At 52.7% G+C, this 19,210-nt stretch overlaps 1 protein-coding gene across 1 annotated transcript in view; it reads right to left on the bottom strand.

The window, feature by feature from the left end:
* Positions 1-17,889, bottom strand: part of prkd1 (protein kinase D1) — a 23,455-nt gene extending 5,566 nt beyond the window's left edge. The window contains exons 1-18 of the mRNA XM_028395535.1: positions 17,852-17,889; positions 13,384-13,522; positions 7,846-7,977; positions 7,608-7,777; positions 7,488-7,511; positions 7,210-7,420; positions 7,056-7,133; positions 6,763-6,964; positions 6,561-6,684; positions 6,403-6,480; positions 6,171-6,338; positions 5,884-5,995; positions 4,590-4,642; positions 3,433-3,505; positions 2,689-2,795; positions 2,311-2,472; positions 2,110-2,208; positions 1-39 (exon numbers count right to left, since the gene is read on the bottom strand). The exon at positions 1-39 is cut by the window's left edge and continues 122 nt beyond it. Coding sequence (XP_028251336.1) covers positions 1-39; positions 2,110-2,208; positions 2,311-2,472; positions 2,689-2,795; positions 3,433-3,505; positions 4,590-4,642; positions 5,884-5,995; positions 6,171-6,338; positions 6,403-6,480; positions 6,561-6,684; positions 6,763-6,964; positions 7,056-7,133; positions 7,210-7,420; positions 7,488-7,511; positions 7,608-7,777; positions 7,846-7,977; positions 13,384-13,498 — 1,947 coding nt within the window. The 5' untranslated portion in view covers positions 13,499-13,522; positions 17,852-17,889. The remainder of the gene's footprint in view (positions 40-2,109; positions 2,209-2,310; positions 2,473-2,688; positions 2,796-3,432; positions 3,506-4,589; positions 4,643-5,883; positions 5,996-6,170; positions 6,339-6,402; positions 6,481-6,560; positions 6,685-6,762; positions 6,965-7,055; positions 7,134-7,209; positions 7,421-7,487; positions 7,512-7,607; positions 7,778-7,845; positions 7,978-13,383; positions 13,523-17,851) is intronic.
* Between the last annotated feature and the right edge of the window lie 1,321 nt (positions 17,890-19,210).

Genomic DNA, 19,210 nt, shown 5'->3' with positions numbered 1-19,210 from the left:
CCCGATGATTCGAGCGAATCCAAAGTCACACAGCTTCACCTGCAGACAGAGGAGGAGGAGTGTTACAGGTGTGGGCAGGATGACTCACTCCTCCGCCAGGAGGAAGATGGACGTGATGGTTCACACCAGCCGCTGCACCCTCAGCTGCTCCTCTCCCTCTCCGTCCAGGTAGAAGCGCTCGCCGTGTCTTTGATTGACACCCGCTCACTCCTCTCCCTGGACGTCGTGTCTTCCCGTTTTGTGACAGCGCGTCTTTCTGTCACTCAGAGAAGAAGAAACTTCCTGATGAGGTGTGAAGACGTCTGAGTCTCTGCTGGCTGGCAAACAGTGTGAGAGAAGTGCTGCAGAGAAACGAGGCTTTGTTTTCAACACTTCACCTGTTCTCCTTCTCAGGCTTTGGGCTAAGCTAAGCTAAGCTAAGCTAAGCTAAGCTAAGCTAAGCTAAGCTAAGCTAAGCTAAGCTAAGCTAAGCTAAGCTAAGCTCTATGTTTCTGTAGGATGCTCTACAGACGAGCATCACCTGCAGCTGTCTCGTCTCTGTTGCTAGGCGACAGGATGCAGACACTATCCATCGTACACCAACCACACGCTGTGACGTCCTTACAGTCTTCAGTGACGGCATCCTGTGCAGGTCTGAGAAATGATCGGCCTCTGGTGGACACTTGAGGAACTGCAGTCTGTGGGACGTCCATGGTGGCCTGGCGTGTCTGCAGCCGCCTTCATCTCAACACGTCTTCAGCAGATCTCTCCAGAGGCGGCGAGTCACAGTCGATGCTAAAGATCTGAACTTGAGCTGCGTCGCCTCCTCATGGTCGGCTCCTCATGGTCTGCTCCTCATGGTCTGCTCCTCTCCTCATGGTCTGCTCCTCATGGTCTGCTCCTCATGGTCTGCTCCTCACAGACGGACGGCCCCTTCTCGTCGTCGGCTCCTCATGGTCGGCTCCTCTTGGTCGGCTCCTCATGGTCGCCTCCTCATGGTCGGCTCCTCATGGTCGGCTCCTCACGGTCGGCTCCTCACAGATGGCCCCTTCTCGTCGTCGGCTCCTCATGGTCGCCTCCTTATGGTGAGCTCCTCATGGTCGCCTCCTCATGGTCGGCTCCTCTTGGTCGGCTCCTCTTGGTCGGCTCCTCATGGTCGGCTCCTCATGGTCGGCTCCTCACAGATGGCCCCTTCTCGTCGTCGGCTCCTCATGGTCGCCTCCTCATGGTGAGCTCCTCATGGTCGCCTCCTCATGGTCGGCTCCTCTTGGTCGGCTCCTCTTGGTCGGCTCCTCATGGTCAGCTCCTCATGGTCGCCTCCTCATGGTCGGCTCCTCTTGGTCGGCTCCTCTTGGTCGGCTCCTCATGGTCGGCTCCTCATGGTCGCCTCCTCATGGTCGGCTCCGACGTTGTCTTGTTGCTTGGATCCAGCTGGTGGACGGTCTCCCTCTGCAGGGTCTGCTTCACTAGCTGACTGACAAACGGCTGACTCACTGAGAACATTAGCATGCGGCTTGTTTCCTGATATGTCGGCGCAGCAGATGACAGACAGGAAGTGAAGCGTGTGAGGAATCCTGCAGCCGGCCTGATGCATCATTAGAGCCGACAGTTAGTGAGTCTGACACTAACAGCTACTCCAGGAGGCTGCTGATGGTTACACTGACAGTTAATGGGCTCTGGTCCCTCTACTTAAATACTACATATACATCTGTGAGTGTGTCTGTGTCTGTGTGAGTGTGTGTCTGTGTCTGTGTGTGTGAGTGTGTCTGTGTGTGTCTGTGAGTGTGTGTGTGTCTGTGAGTGTGTGTGTCTGTGTGTGTGAGTGTGTGTCTGTGAGTGTGTGTGTGTCTGTGTGTGTGAGTGTGTGTCTGTGAGTGTGTGTGTGTCTGTGAGTGTGTGTGTCTGTGTGTGTGAGTGTGTGTCTGTGAGTGTGTGTGTGTCTGTGAGTGTGTGTGTCTGTGTGTGTGAGTGTGTGTCTGTGAGTGTGTGTGTCTCTGTGAGTGTGTGTGTGTCTGTGTGTGAGTGTGTCTGTGTGTGTGTGTGTCTGTGTGTGTGTCTGTGTGTGTGTCTGTGTGTGAGTGTGTCTGTGTGTGTGTCTGTGTGTGTCTGTGTGTGTGATGCTCACAGTACCTGTGGAAAAGCATCAGCAGACGCCAGCAGCACGTTCTCAGGCTTCAGGTCACAGTGGACGATGTTCTTGAAGTGCAGGTGCCGCAGAGCCACCAGGATCTGAGGCAGAAAGAAGACGCTCAGAGCCGACATCCACGCTGATGAAGAGCGATGATGATGTGATGAAGAGCGGACACGCGTGTGTGTGTGTGTTCAGGTCACCTGTGTGACCAGGAACTTGGTGATCCGCTCTGGGAGTCGGCCCTTCTCACTGGACAGGATCATCTCCAGCATGTCTCCGTGCAGCTTCTCCATCACCACGAACACTCGCTCCGGAGTCTCGAACATGCAGTCCAGGTTGACCACGCCCGGGTGGTGCAGGCTCTGAGGGGGCGAGCACACGAAGGCGGAGCGGTTGTTGTTGTTGTGTGACACAGACTCAGAGCCGAGCGTGCAGGTGTGTTACAGCAGCAGCCCTGCAGGAGTATTCTGGGATGTCACACCCCTACAGGGTTGCCACGGTAATGAAGTCGTTCACAACAGGCAGCTTCTCTCCTGAACAGCAGCTCTGTGAGAGTGTGTGTGTGTGTGTGTGTGTACCTGCAGGATGGCCACCTCGTTGCGCAGCTGACTCTCCTGTTTGGTGGGGAAGCGGAGTTTATCGATGATTTTGATGGCGACATCTCGGCCAGACTTCCTGTGTTTACCTGCATGAAATGACACACACACACACACACACTCTCACAGAGTTAGAATGTGGTTAGTGTGAACATGCAGAACACACACGTGGTGCAGTAAACACATAGATCCCGTTCACACCGAGGAAATCAATCTGGCTGGAGCGGGATTCGGGCCGTATCTGGATAAATCCAGATTGATTTCAACCCTCCTCTTGGAGCTGGATCTAGCCGGATTGGCTTACATCAGGTCTGAATGCAAATGCAGCTAGAGAATCCCACTAGCGACGTCATACTTCCAGTTCACGGGGACAGCTTTGCCCCGAGTTTATTTTCCACAGGGCTGCAAAGGAATAAACAGCTTTTTGAACCGAAAAAAATGAAAGAACAAGCGACACAGGACAAAAACAAAATGCATGACGCATGCACACACGCGGTCCTACCACGGCCTGAACGGACTCTGTATATTACGAGGCGCCACCTAGTGGTTTGGAGGACAACAAACAAGCTGGGTTAAGCTGGATTGAGCGTGGACACGTGTGTGTGATAGCCAGATCTGAAAATAGGTCTGAACGTATCCAGCTTACAGGCGATCTGGATTCAATCCTGCTCTAGCTGGACTGACTTCATCCAGTGTGAACGGGGCCTCAGAGTCTGATGATCTTACCTCCGTACACGATGCCAAACTGTCCTGAGCCCAGAACCTCGTCAGGGAAGATCTGGTACACAGAGTTGATGTCCTGGAAGAGGAAAGAGCAGCGAGAGGCGTGACAAAGCTCGGCGTGAAGCCAGGCAGCGGTCAGTGTGGACTGGACTCATCCTGTCATCGTATGTGTTTGAAGCTGAGGTTTGTAAAGACGGACTGGGTGATGAAGGCGGTGCTGAGGCCTGAGGAGGCGCTCCACCAGACCAGCTCCTCACTCCTCGCCCTGTGAAGTTTTTGTGGTGAGTTTGCCCCCCCCCCCCCCCCCCCCCCCCCCCCAGCATCACTGATCTGCCGCAGCTTTGACACCAGAACTGCAAAATATTTTCTCCCTGGTTTGTCTGCAGTCACGTCTCTGCCTCTCCTCCCCTGATAGCTGACAGCCTAATATCACACCTCAAGCAAAGAAGACAGAAATACAATATCATAAACCTCCTCCCCGCGCGCGCCGTCTAATTACCATGGTCACCATGGAGACCGCTTGGCTGAGTGAGTAATCACAGTAATCTCCATTTGAGGTGCTGGAAGACGTGCTCACCTTGGAGACGGCGAGGTGAGCGTCTGCGTGGAAGTGGGACTCTGCGTCCTCTCAGGCTCTTGCATGCATGACTGGAGTTTGCCGACAGTCGAGCTTCGTGTTCATCACTCTGACATCACCTCACTACAGGAAGACGTTTCTGAGCGCACACATAGGCGCTCCACTCAGAGGCGCCCTCTGAAGGCCGACTGCGTCACAGCGGCACAACATGGCCGACGCCCTCCCAGAGGTTTACAGACAGTCAGACGCCGTCTGAGGATGCACTCACTGCAGGAGCTGGGACCCTGCTGCACCTTCACCCAGACGTCTGTGGCTCCTGGTCCCACGCTCAGACTGAGCTCTACGGTTCACTCACACTTCCTGTTTGGTGGCGGTTTGATCCCCCTCCTCCTCCCTCATCTTCACGTCATGTTCTTTGTTTATTGTTGTTGTTTATCTCTCATGTTATGTTTTCCGTCAGTGTTCCCGTTATTCTTAGACACACTGTTACAAATCACTCACTGCAGACTTTGTGTTACATTTTTATCCTCACAGCGTGTGTGTGTGTATGTGTGTGTGTGTGTGTGTGTGTGTGTGTTCTTACCACATTCTCCTGGATCTGGCAGTTGGACACGGAGATACTGATAGAAACTTCCTCTGTGGACAAAGCACAGACAACCAGAGTGAACTTGTGTCTCTAACATGTCTCTGACGTGTCTCTGTCATGTCTCTGACGTGTCTCTGTCATGTCTCTGACGTGTCTCTGTCGTGTCTCTGTCATGTCTCTGACGTGTCTCTAACATGTCTCTGACGTGTCTCTGTCGTGTCTCTAACATGTCTCTGACGTGTCTCTAACATGTCTCTGACGTGTCTCTAACATGTCTCTGATGTGTCTCTGTCATGTCTCTGACGTGTCTCTAGCATGTCTCTGACGTGTCTTTAACATGTCTCTGACGTGTCTCTGATGTGTCTCTAACATGTCTCTGACGTGTCTCTGTCATGTCTCTGACGTGTCTCTAGCATGTCTCTGACGTGTCTTTAACATGTCTCTGACGTGTCTCTGATGTGTCTCTAGCATGTCTCTGACGTGTCTCTAGCATGTCTCTGACGTGTCTCTAACATGTCTGTGACGTGTCTCTAACATGTCTCTGACATGTCTGTGACGTGTCTCTAACATGTCTCTGACATGTCTCTAACATTTCTCTTACATGTCTCTGACATGTCTCTGTGTCTCTGACGTGTCTGTCTCTGTTTCCTGTGTGTTGGCCTGCAGTGTGCCAGGCTGTCAGCTGACAGAGTATAGTAGGACCACAGTGAAGTGTTAGTCATGATCAGTTTGACGTCAGCGTCAGCCAGAAATATCTCTGATGGGCTTCGTGTGGGTGTCGTCGGCCTTGAGGGGATCTGAGAGTGTTCCGGAGAATTCAGTGAGCAGTGATACCTGAGGAGGCGCTCACCAAGGAACACACACAGCATTCTGAGCCTCTGCTCCAGGCTGACGTTACAGGCTAATGTTATGGCCGGTTTACACTGTGTGACTCTGGGCTGTCCCAGACGAAAGACCGTCAGAGGAGAGACATGGAGACATCTTTGGTCGTGGCTCTAAGACGGTGGTCGCACTGTGAGACAGGTTCAACGATGGCTGTGGTCAGCATCTGTGTCAGAATTGTAGGATGAGTGACAGCTGCTGATACGCTGCTGATGGTGTCGCATGTTGACGGAAGATCTAACCTGCGATCGGCTGCGATCAGTAAATGGTCATCATACAATCTGCACGCATCAAACCTGACGTCGTATCAAAGTTTATTAGATCCACGTCGCACAGTGTGTCATTAAATATCTAAACATGTCTGATGACATGAACCTGTGTGGAGGAGTGATGGAGCTCAGTGTCTTACTGTGTCCGCTGCGGTGGGAACTGTGACAGACGCCTGTAGAGACCGCCGGCATCAGAGCATGCTGGATGGCCATCTCCCACATCCGGGCCACATCCTGGCCCACGCCGCTGACCTGAAACCAGTCCGTAAGAACAGTCAGTGCAGTCGAGGTGGGACAAAACTGATGCTAACACCCGGGGACAAAAAGACTACCAATGATGTAAACAGCCTGCACGTCTGGCGCCCTCCTGTGGTCAGAAGAATAAAGCTAAAGTCAAATGTGTAGGGACATAATGTTCCAGTCTCACCAGAATGCTGCTGCCCGTCACCGACGACTCGGCTCTCTGCAGATTCTCACCGACGTAATAGACCAGTGAGGCGGTGGCGATCTCAAAGCAGTGAGGGTTGGCCCCATCAGGGAGCAGAGAGAAGGTCTGAGCCAGCTCCAGAGACAGGATCTCAGACAGAGGGATCTCCTGCAGACAGACAGATGTCAGGACGGGCACAGAGGGGTCTGGACTCTGAGGGCGGCGCTCGTACCTTATAGTATTTACTTCCTGTGTCATTTTGAAAGAGCGTGATGCATTTACTGTCCAGACGCCAGTAATGTCTTTTTCTCTGAAAGGCAGAGACAAAGTGGACAGAGACATTAGACAGCACATAATGCTAACACATCACAGACGTGTGAGGACAGGTACCAGAGTGTCCTTGCTGGTGTAGTGGACCATCCAGCCCTCCTTCATCACGTTGCTGCTCTTCCTCTTGGTGTGTTTGACGGACTGAACGACTCGCATCAGCGGGATGTTGTTACTGGTGGACGGGCTGCAGGGGGCGGGGCAGATCACAGCTTTAGACCGGTGTGTGTCTGTGTGCCACAGTGTCTGTGTGCCGCGGGCGTACCTGATGGCGCGATTTGACTCGTCCAGGTCGGGGTCGTGCAGGTCACAGAGGTCGCTGGGCCCCGCCTCCAGCAGCAGACCCCCCTCTGATGTCAGCGCCTCATCCATGTCGTCCAACAGGCTGCCTCTTCGGTCGACATCGTGGTCGTCGAGGCAACCCTCCACCATGATCATGTCAGACTCCGCCCCCGGGCTCAGAAGCTCTACAGAGAAATGTTCAGAATGAGGACGACACACGGGTGAAGCTACAACGTCCCAGGCGCCCCCTGGTGGCTGCAGCAGGTTTAGACTTGCCTCCGTTTTTGGACACCTCTCCCAGGCAGTTGTTTGGCACTTTTGGAGCACATCGTTTATGACAATTAAACCTACAATCTGAGAGAGAGACAAGAGAGGACGGTCAGGCTGACGGAGAGGAGGACGGCGTCCAATGAGTCCTTCGGGGTCTCACCTTTGCACTGCAGGCCCTGTCTGAACAGGCCTTTCAGCAGCTTTTTGCAGTGCTGGCAGACGGTCGGCCGGGTGTATGAGTGGATCAGGAAGGTGTGGGGGACTTTGACCTTGGACAGCAGGATCTTGTCCAGCTCGATGGGACGCCCGACGTATGACTGACAGCTGGCGCGGCGTTCTCTGCCAGGGAAGTAATCCAGCTGGTTCTTCTGCTGTGAGGACAAAACATGTTAACATCTGGCTGTTTACCTGGAGAACGGCGGCTGAGAGGGGCCTCACCTCCATGCTGGGACTGACCGGCGACTGTTCAAAGAGAGGAGAACACCTGCAGTTACACAACTGACGCTCGCTTCTCCTGCTGCTCTGACAGACAGTGAACTAACCACGACGGGTACTGACCAGTAAAGCATCATCAGTGTAGTGGGGAGGCGAAGGCTCAGCAGAGAGGGGGCGACCCAGGTTCACGATCCCGCCCGTCAAGGACACGTTGGACGAGCGGCGCCTCCGCACGCCGCTGCAGTTGTTGGGGATCTTAAAGGCACAGCGCTTGTGGTAGTTCAGACCACAGCCTGCAGGGGGAGACAGCACCTCGGTCTGATCACCGTCACAGAAACAGAGACAACAAAGAGCGTCCTACCTTCACATTTCAGTCCCTGCCGGACCAGCCCCCACAACATCTCCCCACAGTGGTCGCAGAAGGCCGGGGCGCGGTACGAGTGGACGAACAGGCAGTGAGGACGGATCTGGAAGTCCTCCACGGTGGCTGAAGCTGCAGGGAAGAACACAACTGAATTCAACAGACAGGCAGCCATTTTCTACTGTAAGCACTGTGAGCTTTCCGAACCTGAAAGGAGCTGAAGTGAAAGGACAGAAACCTGAGCCCTGACAGGAGACACAATGGGAGAATGACACCAACACTGCACACATGTAGGAGTGAAAGGAGCTGAAGTGCCACATGAAGTTCAGCGCTTCATCCATGTGCTCAGGTCCCCTTCAGAAATAAACCTGATGGCATTTAGCTTTAGCTAAAGCAGGAAGTCAGAGGGCTGAAAGCAGCTGAAGTGAATATTTCACTCACTGACCTCATCACATGTTCTGCTGTCAAACCAAGACTGAAGGATAACAGAGACTCCAGCAGAAGCAGAATGATCAACTTCAAGCAGGCGCCGCCCCCTCTCCACTCCACGTCTCCTCTCCTCGTCCCCTCCCTTCGTCTCCTCCCCTCGCCTCCTCGTCTCCTCCCCTCCACGTCTCCTCTCCACATCCACCACAGCCTTTCCATGATTTTTAGGAGAAGCAGCTGCTGGTGTCAGGGTGAGCGACCGAGCGGCCGCCTGAGCCCAAACATCCTCCAGCTGTTTGCACAAAAACCCAGCCGGATCGCTGGCAGCACCGAGGAGTCCTGCTGAGGAGCTCCAAAGAAAGACCCAACTGGATATTCTATCACAGTGAGAGACACAGAGACGCTGAGCTGCTGAGTCCAGCTGAAGCTGCAGCTCTGTGGAGGTTCGGCCTCAGGTTTACAGGTTTACAGCTTCAGCTGGACTCTCTGCTCCTGGCTCTGTTTTCCCCTCGAGGCAGTCGAAGGCAGGTAGAGAGCAGGAAGTCTGGATTTCATGAGCACTTTGAACAATACAGGGCTGATTAACGAGCATATGAACTAATGACAAGTGACATGTGGCTGTAGGGTTTGGGTTTGATGGGGAGTGAGTACCCCCCTGTGTGGGGGTGCAGGGCCTTCAGACAGGAGCTGCTGTAAAGGCTCAGACTGTGATGAGTCCTCTGTGTTTACTGACGGTCTGCTGTACGGTCTGGCCTGATGTCAGAGTGTTTCCATCGCTCCTTTGCTCACCACGCTGAACCTTCAGCACAGCTGCAGACCGTGGAGGAGGAGGTGCTGCCCATGGTTGAACTTTGTTCTGTGACGTCTCCAGACTCCCTGACTGCACACAGGTGGTGTTCGGAGTCACGTCCTCCCACATGAAAAACCCAAAGGAAACACATTCAGTGGGGACTATTTCCAGCGGCGGAGGAATCCACACATGGTTCAGTGTTTTGTTTGAGGTGCCCGGAGACGAAGTGAGAGAGAAGAGGAGGAGATAAACAGAGCGCAGACAAAGAGTCCTGAATAGGCTGCTAGCGGGTATTTGGTAAATGTTTTGGAGGTATGAGAGGCTCTCAGTGGGCGCAGATGGACCGAGTGTGTTTTTACTTGGCCGGCAGCTTTGGCAAGGCATGATGGGTAGTTTGGGACACAGTTTCGCTCTCGTCCTCTCTTTTTCTGTCTCTCTCACCCTCTTTGCATGTATTTCTGAATCTCTCTCGCCTGTTCGCTTCACACACACACACACGTGTTGTGGTCCTCCAGTAGAATGCGGCTCTGATTAGACATTCTGCTGCAGGAAATTACCTCCATTTATTCAAATTATTGTTTATGCCTTTTGTTTGGAGAGCCAACATACGTTTGGAAGTCTGAACGAGCTCCCAAACTGTTATTATATGCTTCAGAAAATGATGCGTGTGTGTGTGTGTGTGTGAGACGGCTTCCTAGGTACTCCTTATCCAAACACACTGCAGCCTGTGTTTGTGTGTGTGGTGGAATTAGGAGCGCTTGCTGCTAACTTGTTAACCCACAAGCAGAAAACAAACACGGCGGGAGGAGGACGTGTAAACCTGCAGCGTGCTAATAATCATCTTCATCTTTTAGCTGTTTGTAAACAACAGGCTCGTGGTGCAGAGACTCTCTATGAACGTGTGAGCGCACAACGTTCAAACTCCACCAAACAAACAACCCATCATGCAACAGCTCATCCTTTCTGCTGCTAGCTGCTCTCGCTAACATCAGCTTCTGCTTTTTCTGATGTAAATGCTACACACAGACTTACAGGTCATTGAAACAGGGCTGTAAGCCGTGCACTCACATGACCCAACAACAGCAACACAACTGCTCCGAGGCTTTAACATCCTGAACAGATGTTGGCTACCATTCGATTTCCACACAGATATGTTAGCATCACATGACTGAGCTAGCTAGGACATTTGCTAACATCACATATTTACAGCAGCTCGAGCAGCACAAAAACGAGTTAGCCAGGACGCTAACATATAAAACGAGCTAGCAGATATAGTTAGCGGGTGAGACCATGTGACACGGGGACAGGAAGTGAGCGGCCTTGTTTCCTTGGTGCCGCTAACGTCCTGCAGCAGCTGCTTGGTGTTAGTCTGGGTTCATGTCTTCGTGCGGCTTCACTTTTCACTGGGTTTCCTCTGCAGCGGCTGTTTTCCTGCACAGCGGCGCTCAGTGACATCATCATCCTCCAGTTTATCGTAAACAGCCTTAATCAACATGTACACTGATTAGAAACAACGGGAGCAGACAGCAGTTTGTTAGCTCGCTCCCCGCTTCAAATCGCAGCCAATAAAACCTGCCTGGCTGAGCGGCGCAGAAATTAGCAGGTTGTTTTTTTTAACAGGTCGTTTGTGACCAATCAGCTCGCTTGGCTGGAGCTGCCTGTTACACCGCACAAAGTTAATTTCCTGTTTGTTTCCTCCACACTTCGAGCTGTCGCTGGGACTGGCAGAGAGCCCTTAACCAAAGTGTTTTTAACCGAGTGTCAGCATCCTGATGGAGGAGGAGGAGGAGGGAGGAGAGGGAGGGAGGGAGGGAGGGAGGAGGAGGAGGAGAGGGAGGAGGAGGAGGAGAGGGAGGAGGGAGGGAGGGAGGAGAGGGAGGAGGAGGAGAGGGAGGAGGAGGAGGAGGAGAGGGAGGAGGGGAGGGGAGGGAGGAGGAGGAGAGGGAGGAGGAGGAGGAGGGGGGAGGAGGAGGAGGAGAGGGAGGAGGGGAGGGGAGGGAGGAGGAGGAGAGGGAGGAGGAGGAGGAGGGGGAGGAGGAGGAGGAGAGGGAGGAGGGAGGGAGGAGGAGGAGGAGGGAGGGAGGGGAGGGAGCAGGAGAGGGAGGAGGAGGAGGAGAGGGAGGAGGAGGATGAGGAGGGGAGGGAGGGAGGGAGGGAGGAGAGAGGGGAGGGGAGGGAGGGAGGGAGGGAGGAAGGAGGAGGAGGGGGAGGAGGAGGGGAGGGAGGGAGGGAGGGAGGAGAGAGGGGAGGGAGGGAGGGAGGAGAGAGGGGAGGGAGGGAGGGAGGGAGGGAGGGAGGAAGGAGGAGGAGGGGGAGGAGGAGGGGAGGGAGGGGAGAGGGAGGGAGGGAGGGAGGGAGGAGGAGGAGGAGGAGGGGGGATACATAACCAGGAGGAGGAGGAGGAGGAGGAGCCTATAGGAGGTCAGGGTGGAAGTGTTTGTATCATCAGGGCTGAGTCTGACGCTTCCACTCCTCTCAGTGTCTTCTTTTCAGTTCATCACTTCACTTCAGCTGCTTCCAGTTTTAACCCTGTAATCACTTCATGTACCAATCTCACTTCCACTTCCTTCACTGGCCTTGTTCCTCTCACCCACACTGTAACTCCTTTCAGCACTTCTATTGCATCGATCATTGTTTTTCTTGTAGTGTTTCAGTGTCTGAGTCTTCAACCCGCTGCTTTTACCATCTCTATGACAGCTGCCGCTGCAACTCCTTTCAGTTTCCAGAGGATCTCACAGTGTTACTGTGTTTCACTTCATTTCCTTTTATATCCGCCCTCTTTACACTTTTTTTTGCCTCGCTTCACTTTCCTTGATGCTTAAAGTCCGTTCCATGTCAGTTGTCAGTACTTGTCTTTCTCTGATACTTCACACACACACACCTCCATTCCTTTTAGTCCTGGTAGTCAAAGGGGAGCTTCAGTCTTTGTAGGTATCTTCCAATGTAGTTTGGCTTTAGTGTTTCGTCCACTTCGACTCCTTTCAGAGCAGGTGGTGCTGCCACCTCCACTGCTTTCAGCGCTAAAAACTACAAATAACAGTAACTCAGGTCCCTTCAACTCCTTTCAGTGCTTTAAACATAGAAGCACAGAGGACGTCTAAAAGTTTCACTTGGAGGGAAATGATGATCTTCATTAAAACACCACACAAACACACAGACACACACAAACACACACAGGCACACAGACACACACACAAACACACAGACACACACAGACACACAGACACACACACACAAACACACACACACAAACACACAGACACACACACACACAAACACACACACAAACACACACAAACACACAGACACACACAAACACAGACACACACAGACACACACACAAACACACAGACACACACACACACAAACACACACACAAACACCCACAAACACACAGACACACACAAACACAGACACACACACACAGACACACACACACACACACACACACACACACACAAACACACACACACACAAACACACACAAACACACATACAAACACAGACACACACACACAGACACAGACACACACAGACACACACACAGACACACACAGACACAGACCCACACAGACACACACAGACACAGACAGACACAGACACACACACAGACCCACACAGACACAGACCCACACAGACACACACACAGACACACACACAGACACACACAGACACAGACCCACACAGACACACACAGACACACACAGACATACACACACAGACACACACACGGCTGTTTGGTGTCAGAGAGGCAGGAAATTGGGAGGCAGCAGCTGTCGGGTTGTTAGCGTAGCATCGTGTGAACACCTGAGTCCTGAGTTGGACGACAGCCAGAGAGACGGATGAGACGGTGAAGCCTCCGCACGGAGACGAGCGCCACATCTGGACTCCTGAGAGGAGCTCCAGGCAGAACACAGCAGCAGAACCGTCCAGCGGCTCCATCTGCTGAGCTAATTAAACATGAAGACATGTCTTCAAACACCTCCAAGGATCCGCTCAAGTTGTTTCAGGGGAGTATTGACAAAAAGACAGACAGAGGACATCCGGCGATCAGAAACAAAGGGCTGAACGATGTGGGGTCAGGGTCGTGGTGGAGGAAGGTCATGATGAGGTCAGATTAGGGTAGTTATGACTGATAGAAACACACACACAGGCCTGCTGAGTGTTGACACCCCTGCAGGGTTAACAGTGGCCTCCCTGCAGGGCGCCCTCCACACACACATTAACCTGCAGCTCTTTGTTGTTGTTGTTGTTGTTGTTGTTGTTGTCATTTGTCAGAAACACCTGAGCAGGAACAGACAAACATGATTGGCCGGTCTCACCTGACAGCACGGCCTCCACCAGGTCGCCCTCCTGGATCTGAGACGCCGAGCGCAGCAGCTGCAGCACGTTGTCCGACGACTGGTCATGGCGGAACAGCAGGATCTTCTCATACATGCCGTAGAAGCCGCACTCTGGTAACTGGGAGACAGAAGGGAGGCCGTCAGACACACAACACAACACAACACACAACAGGGAGGCCGTCAGACACACAACACAACACAACACACAACAGGGAGGCCGTCAGACACACAACACAACACAACACACAGACACACAACACACACAACAGGGAGGCCGTCAGACACACAACACAACACAACACACAGACACACAACAGGGAGGCCGTCAGACACACAACACAACACAACACACAGACACACAACAGGGAGGCCGTCAGACACACAACACAACACAACACACACAGACACACAACACACACAACAGGGAGGCCGTCAGACACACAACACAACACACAGACACACAACACACACAACAGGGAGGCCGTCAGACACACAACACAACACAACACAACACAACACAACACACAGACACACAACAGGGAGGCCGTCAGACACACAACACAACACAACACAACACACAACACACACAGACACAACACACACAGACACACAACACACACAACAGGGAGGCCGTCAGACACACAACACAACACACAGACACACAACACACAACAGGGAGGCCTTCAGACACACAACACAACACAGACACACACATACAGAGCACACCACACAACACACACACAGGGAGGCCTTAAGACACACACACAGACAGACACACACACACACATCACACACAGACAGACACACACACACAGATGGGCACAAAACGACCACAAAGACACAAAAAACTATAAGCTGCACAACAAGTTTGTAACAAAGTGAAATCCATCACAGCCTCCAGTCCACCTGGAACACACACACAGACACACACAGAGTGAACCTCAGGGCTCTGACTGCAGGTCACTGTTATGTTGCAGATCGATGAGGCGTCGCTGAAACGAGCAACACATCGACCAACTGCAGAGCACCACTGAGGCTACATCGACCACACACACAGACACACACACTTGTGAGCCTGTAAATGTGGTGTGTCCTGAACGCAACACAACTGAACACACTGCAGACCAGGAAGCAGCATCACATCAAGGAGGAGGAGGAGGAGGAGGAGGCCTTCACCTGCCTCTCCATCAGCTCCTCAACAACACAGACACATCTTTACGTAGTGTCGCCATAGCAGCCGTGCCACTCTCGTCGTCACGGCAACAAGGACTCAGGGCCGAATCCTCTCCATCTCTCCACTTTTTTTCCCTATTGAAGCACTTTCTGTTCTGACTGCCCCTCAAAGGACCATGGGTAATGGAGTCCAGGTATAAATGTACACAGTCATAAAAATTAAAAGATACTTTTATCTTAATACAACATACAACACGGGCTGTTTAACACACAACCTGCACTCTGTCCCTTCATGAGACCTCGAAGAAGCTTAGAACATCTGAACGAACATGAGAACCAGAAGGAAAGAGGGGGGGGGGAGGAGAGGGAGGAGAGGAAGGGAGGGAGGAGAGGGAGACATGAATAAAAAGGTTTGAATGGATGAAAAAAGTGAGGAGATGAAAGAGAGCAAGAGAGAACAATGAGACACACATCTGTCCATCTTCTGCTGCATTCAGTGTGTGTGTGTGTGTGTGTGTGTGTCTCATAATGGCCCTCAGAAGGACACTTCACAGCCGCAATCATCACCTGTTGCCAGGCAACAAGAAGAAACCGACAGAAACACAGAACACACGACTTCATTATTACTGTTACACAGAGGTGTGTGCGTGTGTGTGCGTCTGTGTGTGTGCGTGTGCATCTGTGTGTGCGTCTGTGTGTGTGTGAACCATGATGCTGTCTGCAGCATGAAGCCTTGTTATGGTTCTGATCTATCAACTTTAGATTGTGTTACATCTCATACACCTGGATGAAGCTAATGATCGGATGACTGACGCTGCTGGTTGTCATAGCAACACATCCTGCTTGATCATATTTAGCTTAGAAATCTACATCCTCCATAATGTGGATTATTTATCTCTCACACATTTGGTGCCATTTGAAGTGATAGGTGCGGCGTGCTGTGATGTCACACAGGGTCGGTGTGTGAACAGGTGTCTCAGTGACCTGCTACAGAACACACACACTATAATACACACCATGCGTGTGTGTGAGTATAAATGCGCCTCTTGTCGGATTGACACAGCAGCTGTTTGACACCATGTTGAATTGGAGCTGGTCTGGACTGAGGGGCTGATCCGATCCTGGCTCCCTGACTTTGACAGTAATCCCAGAACGATCCTGTGATCCAGGCGTTTATCAAACCTTCTAATCTGACCCTGTCTCTAATCTCGTTTCTCAGACGTCCTAATCTGAAAGCCAGCAGCCAAACATCTGCAAGAACACCAACAACTTTAGGACGGAGAATCTGGACAGTGTTCGGCCTCAATCAGCACCAACCAGACGGAGCAGACAGGAAGTCCGGCAGCAGAGAGAATGGATTTTCAAAATAAAACACCACATCTGTGCTCCACCGTGCACTGAGGGCTGGAACCCTTTAAAAGGAACAGCGCTGCTGCCAGAACATGCAGGGATCATCTAACACCGTGGTGCCACCCCACATCCTGCTCCTGCTCCTCCTCCTCCTCCTCCTCCCTCCTCCTGCTCCTCATCCTCCTCCTCCCGCCTCTCCTCCGTGCCGCCTCATTAAAACATCCCTGAAACATATAATCCTGAATAATGCCGGCAGACATATTGGTGCTGTGGGCTCTGGTGCGGCCCGCCGCGGCTCTTGGACCGGGCTTTAGTTTGGTTTGGTTTGGAGAAAGAAAAACATTGTTAGTGGTGTAAAGAGAGGAAGAGGCTCACATTCACAATCCCTCCGAGATTTTCTCTGCTTGGTCTGTGTGAGGAAGAGGACATCTATCACATTCATAAGGACACTGACACTGTGTGTGTGTGTGTGTTTAATTGTGAACACTTGGTAACAGCTTTGCAGTTCGATTGAGTTCATGAAGCAAAAGCCAGAAAAACAGAGGAACCCCCGCAGAGCCGGCGAACAAAGGCAGCATTCAGCACGTTTCCTCGCACTGACTCACCGCGCACTGACTAACACGGCTCCGCTGTCTCACATACTGTACACCGCACACGCCGCACGCCGTCAGAGGGACGCCGTGCGTCCACCAGGTGCTGCGACCCCAGCAGAACGCCCACCGCCGCCTGTGGGCGGGTCCACAGCAGCTGAGCGGCGGTCATGGAGGGAGCAGACCGCAGTGTGAAGAGGTCACTCATTAAAAACACTTAGAGCATACTTTCATGAGAAACATCTGATGGAGAGGAGAGCGAGCGATGAAGAGGAGTCACAGCAGGGTCACTGCCTGATCGGTGCCTATGGCACTGATCATACATGGTATTGAATGTTCCACACACACACTCAGTCCTCATCACATGCTGCAGCACACTGAGGACATCAGAACCACAGCCAGCAACGTGTGAAAACCTGGTCATGTGACGCATGACAGCGACAGCTCATCTCCATGACGACAGGGAAGAGGCTGAGTTTCCCCGGCCGTACAGCATCCTCCTCAGCTTTATGGTGTGCTGCATGTTTGTGGACTTCCTGTGTGTGTGTGTGATCACAGCCGGTCTTCTGATCTGAGCCCGGGTCGGTGATGTGTTTAGAAACTTCCTATCAGCCGCCATCATCAGCCCGCTGACAGGCAGGTCACATGACTCACTTTAACCTGCTCCACAAACAGCAAGAGAGTAAAAACACCGAGCAGGAGATCCGTCCAGCTCAGTCCTCATCTGACACTTTAAAGATGTTCCAAACATTACAGCACACACACTACTGAACGACGGATGCCTGTTGTCATGGATACAAAGAAAGTTAAGGTCACACATCAGTCCACAACAAGAACTGCAGTTCCTCCACCGTCCACTACAGGCTGGACACAAAACCAGGTAGACCTGTGTGGGTTCACAGCCTCAGCGCCCTTATCTGAGTCAGGCGCCGCCAAGATGGCGACAACATCCGCCAAGATGGCGACATCATCCGCCAAGATGGCGACATCATCCGCCAAGATGGCGACAGCCTCCACTGAGCTTTAACAACGTCAACAGAACCAGGATGAGTCAGCTGACTGTGGGTCTCAAGGAGGACTAGCTGCTCCTGGACGCTTTCAGTCAGCTGACAGACTTGTTGTCATGGTGACAGCAGCTGACCTGTGGGCGGCCATGTTGTTGTTTCTTCAGGACAGGAGCGCTGTTAGCAATGCTAGCAAACAAACAGCGATGCTAACTGTGGGCTAAGTTTCATGGAGCACCTGGAAGTATCTGGGATTAAATCACTAACTGTGCCTTATGCTAAGCTAGCAGCACCGTAATCCCTGATGATGGACAGCCCCCCCCCCCTCACCTTCTGGTCCACGATGGAGCACGCCACCTCCCGCACCTGGCTCAGGCTCAGCTCCGCGGCGTCCAGCAGCACCGGCTCCCGGCTCAGCCCGATCTGGATGTGAAAGGAGATTACACCTCCTCCTCCTCCTCCTCCTCCTCCCCCGGTGCCGGTGTTGTTTGTCCCCCCTGAGAAGGGGAGCGGGCTGGGCGCGCGGATCAGCGGAGGCGCACTCATATGAGCTCTGTCCCCGGAGGGTTCCAACTCTGCCAAGAAGCAATTAGGAGTCACGACGCTGCGCACTGACCGCACGGCTGATTGAAAAGGGAACGGCGAGGTCCAGGTGGAGCCGCCAGAGGAGGGACGCGGAGCGCGCAGAGGCGGAGGACGCGCGGAAACTCCCCAAAGCGTCAGAAAAGCGCAGGAACAAGAGTTACGGAGAGAAACGGATCAAGTCCGGGAGAAGTCAGAGCCGCGAGGAGACGCAGAGGGGATCAGAAGAGCCATCAGGACTACATGACTGGACCAGGCAGCCGCGTGGAGACCGGTGATGCGGGTGACAGAGCCACGGACGTCAACGGCTGGAGGAGGAGGAGGAGGAGGAGGAGGAGAGAGGGAAGCCTCCTAAACTGAGGAAGAAGGATGGAGACTCATGCAACACAGTTCATGTGCTGATCAGACACGAGTCTGTTTTTGACTTTGAAGGTTTTTATCTTAAAATCATTTAAATGAAGTTTGTCTGAAGACGAAGGGTTAAAAACATAAAATCCTGTTTAAAAACAGAAACAAACAGAAACATGAGGATCAGCTGTTTACATGAAGAACATGTCCCGGGTCTCTGCTGGAGTTAGCATGCTAACAGACTGAGCAGTGTGTCCCTGCAGACAGGTCTGACCCCTGGCCCGGCTGCTCACAGACCAGCTCCAGCTCCAGCCTCACTGACTCAAACACAGCGGTCCAGTGAGGACTTCCTGTCGGAGTGTCCTCCCGAGCTGGAGTTCAGTGTCAGAGCATCACGGCTGTGACTCACCGCCGCCGTCCGGTTACAGAGACCAGCTCTATAAATAAAGACGGTTACTACACAGCTGAACTCTGACAGACTGACTCACAGAGGAGGCAGACAGAGCGCACACACACACACAGGTGTGATGTGATCTTAGCTGGACATCATGTCCTCACTGTCACACAGACAGACAGTCAAAGGATGGAGACACTGAGAGGTGTCCTCTGGTGCTGAAGGATCCAAAGATCCACTGTGTCCTCTGGATGCAGAGCCTGCAGCCTCACACACACACACAGACACAGACACACACTCCAGGGTTTTTCATCATCCTTGATATAAATGGAGGCAAGGTTGAGGCGTAGGAGGGCTGAAGTGCG

The sequence above is a fragment of the Parambassis ranga genome, chromosome 22 (genome assembly GCF_900634625.1).
Source record: "Parambassis ranga chromosome 22, fParRan2.1, whole genome shotgun sequence".
NCBI classification, from domain to species: domain Eukaryota; kingdom Metazoa; phylum Chordata; class Actinopteri; family Ambassidae; genus Parambassis; species Parambassis ranga.
This window is presented reverse-complemented; position numbering and strand designations above follow the sequence as displayed.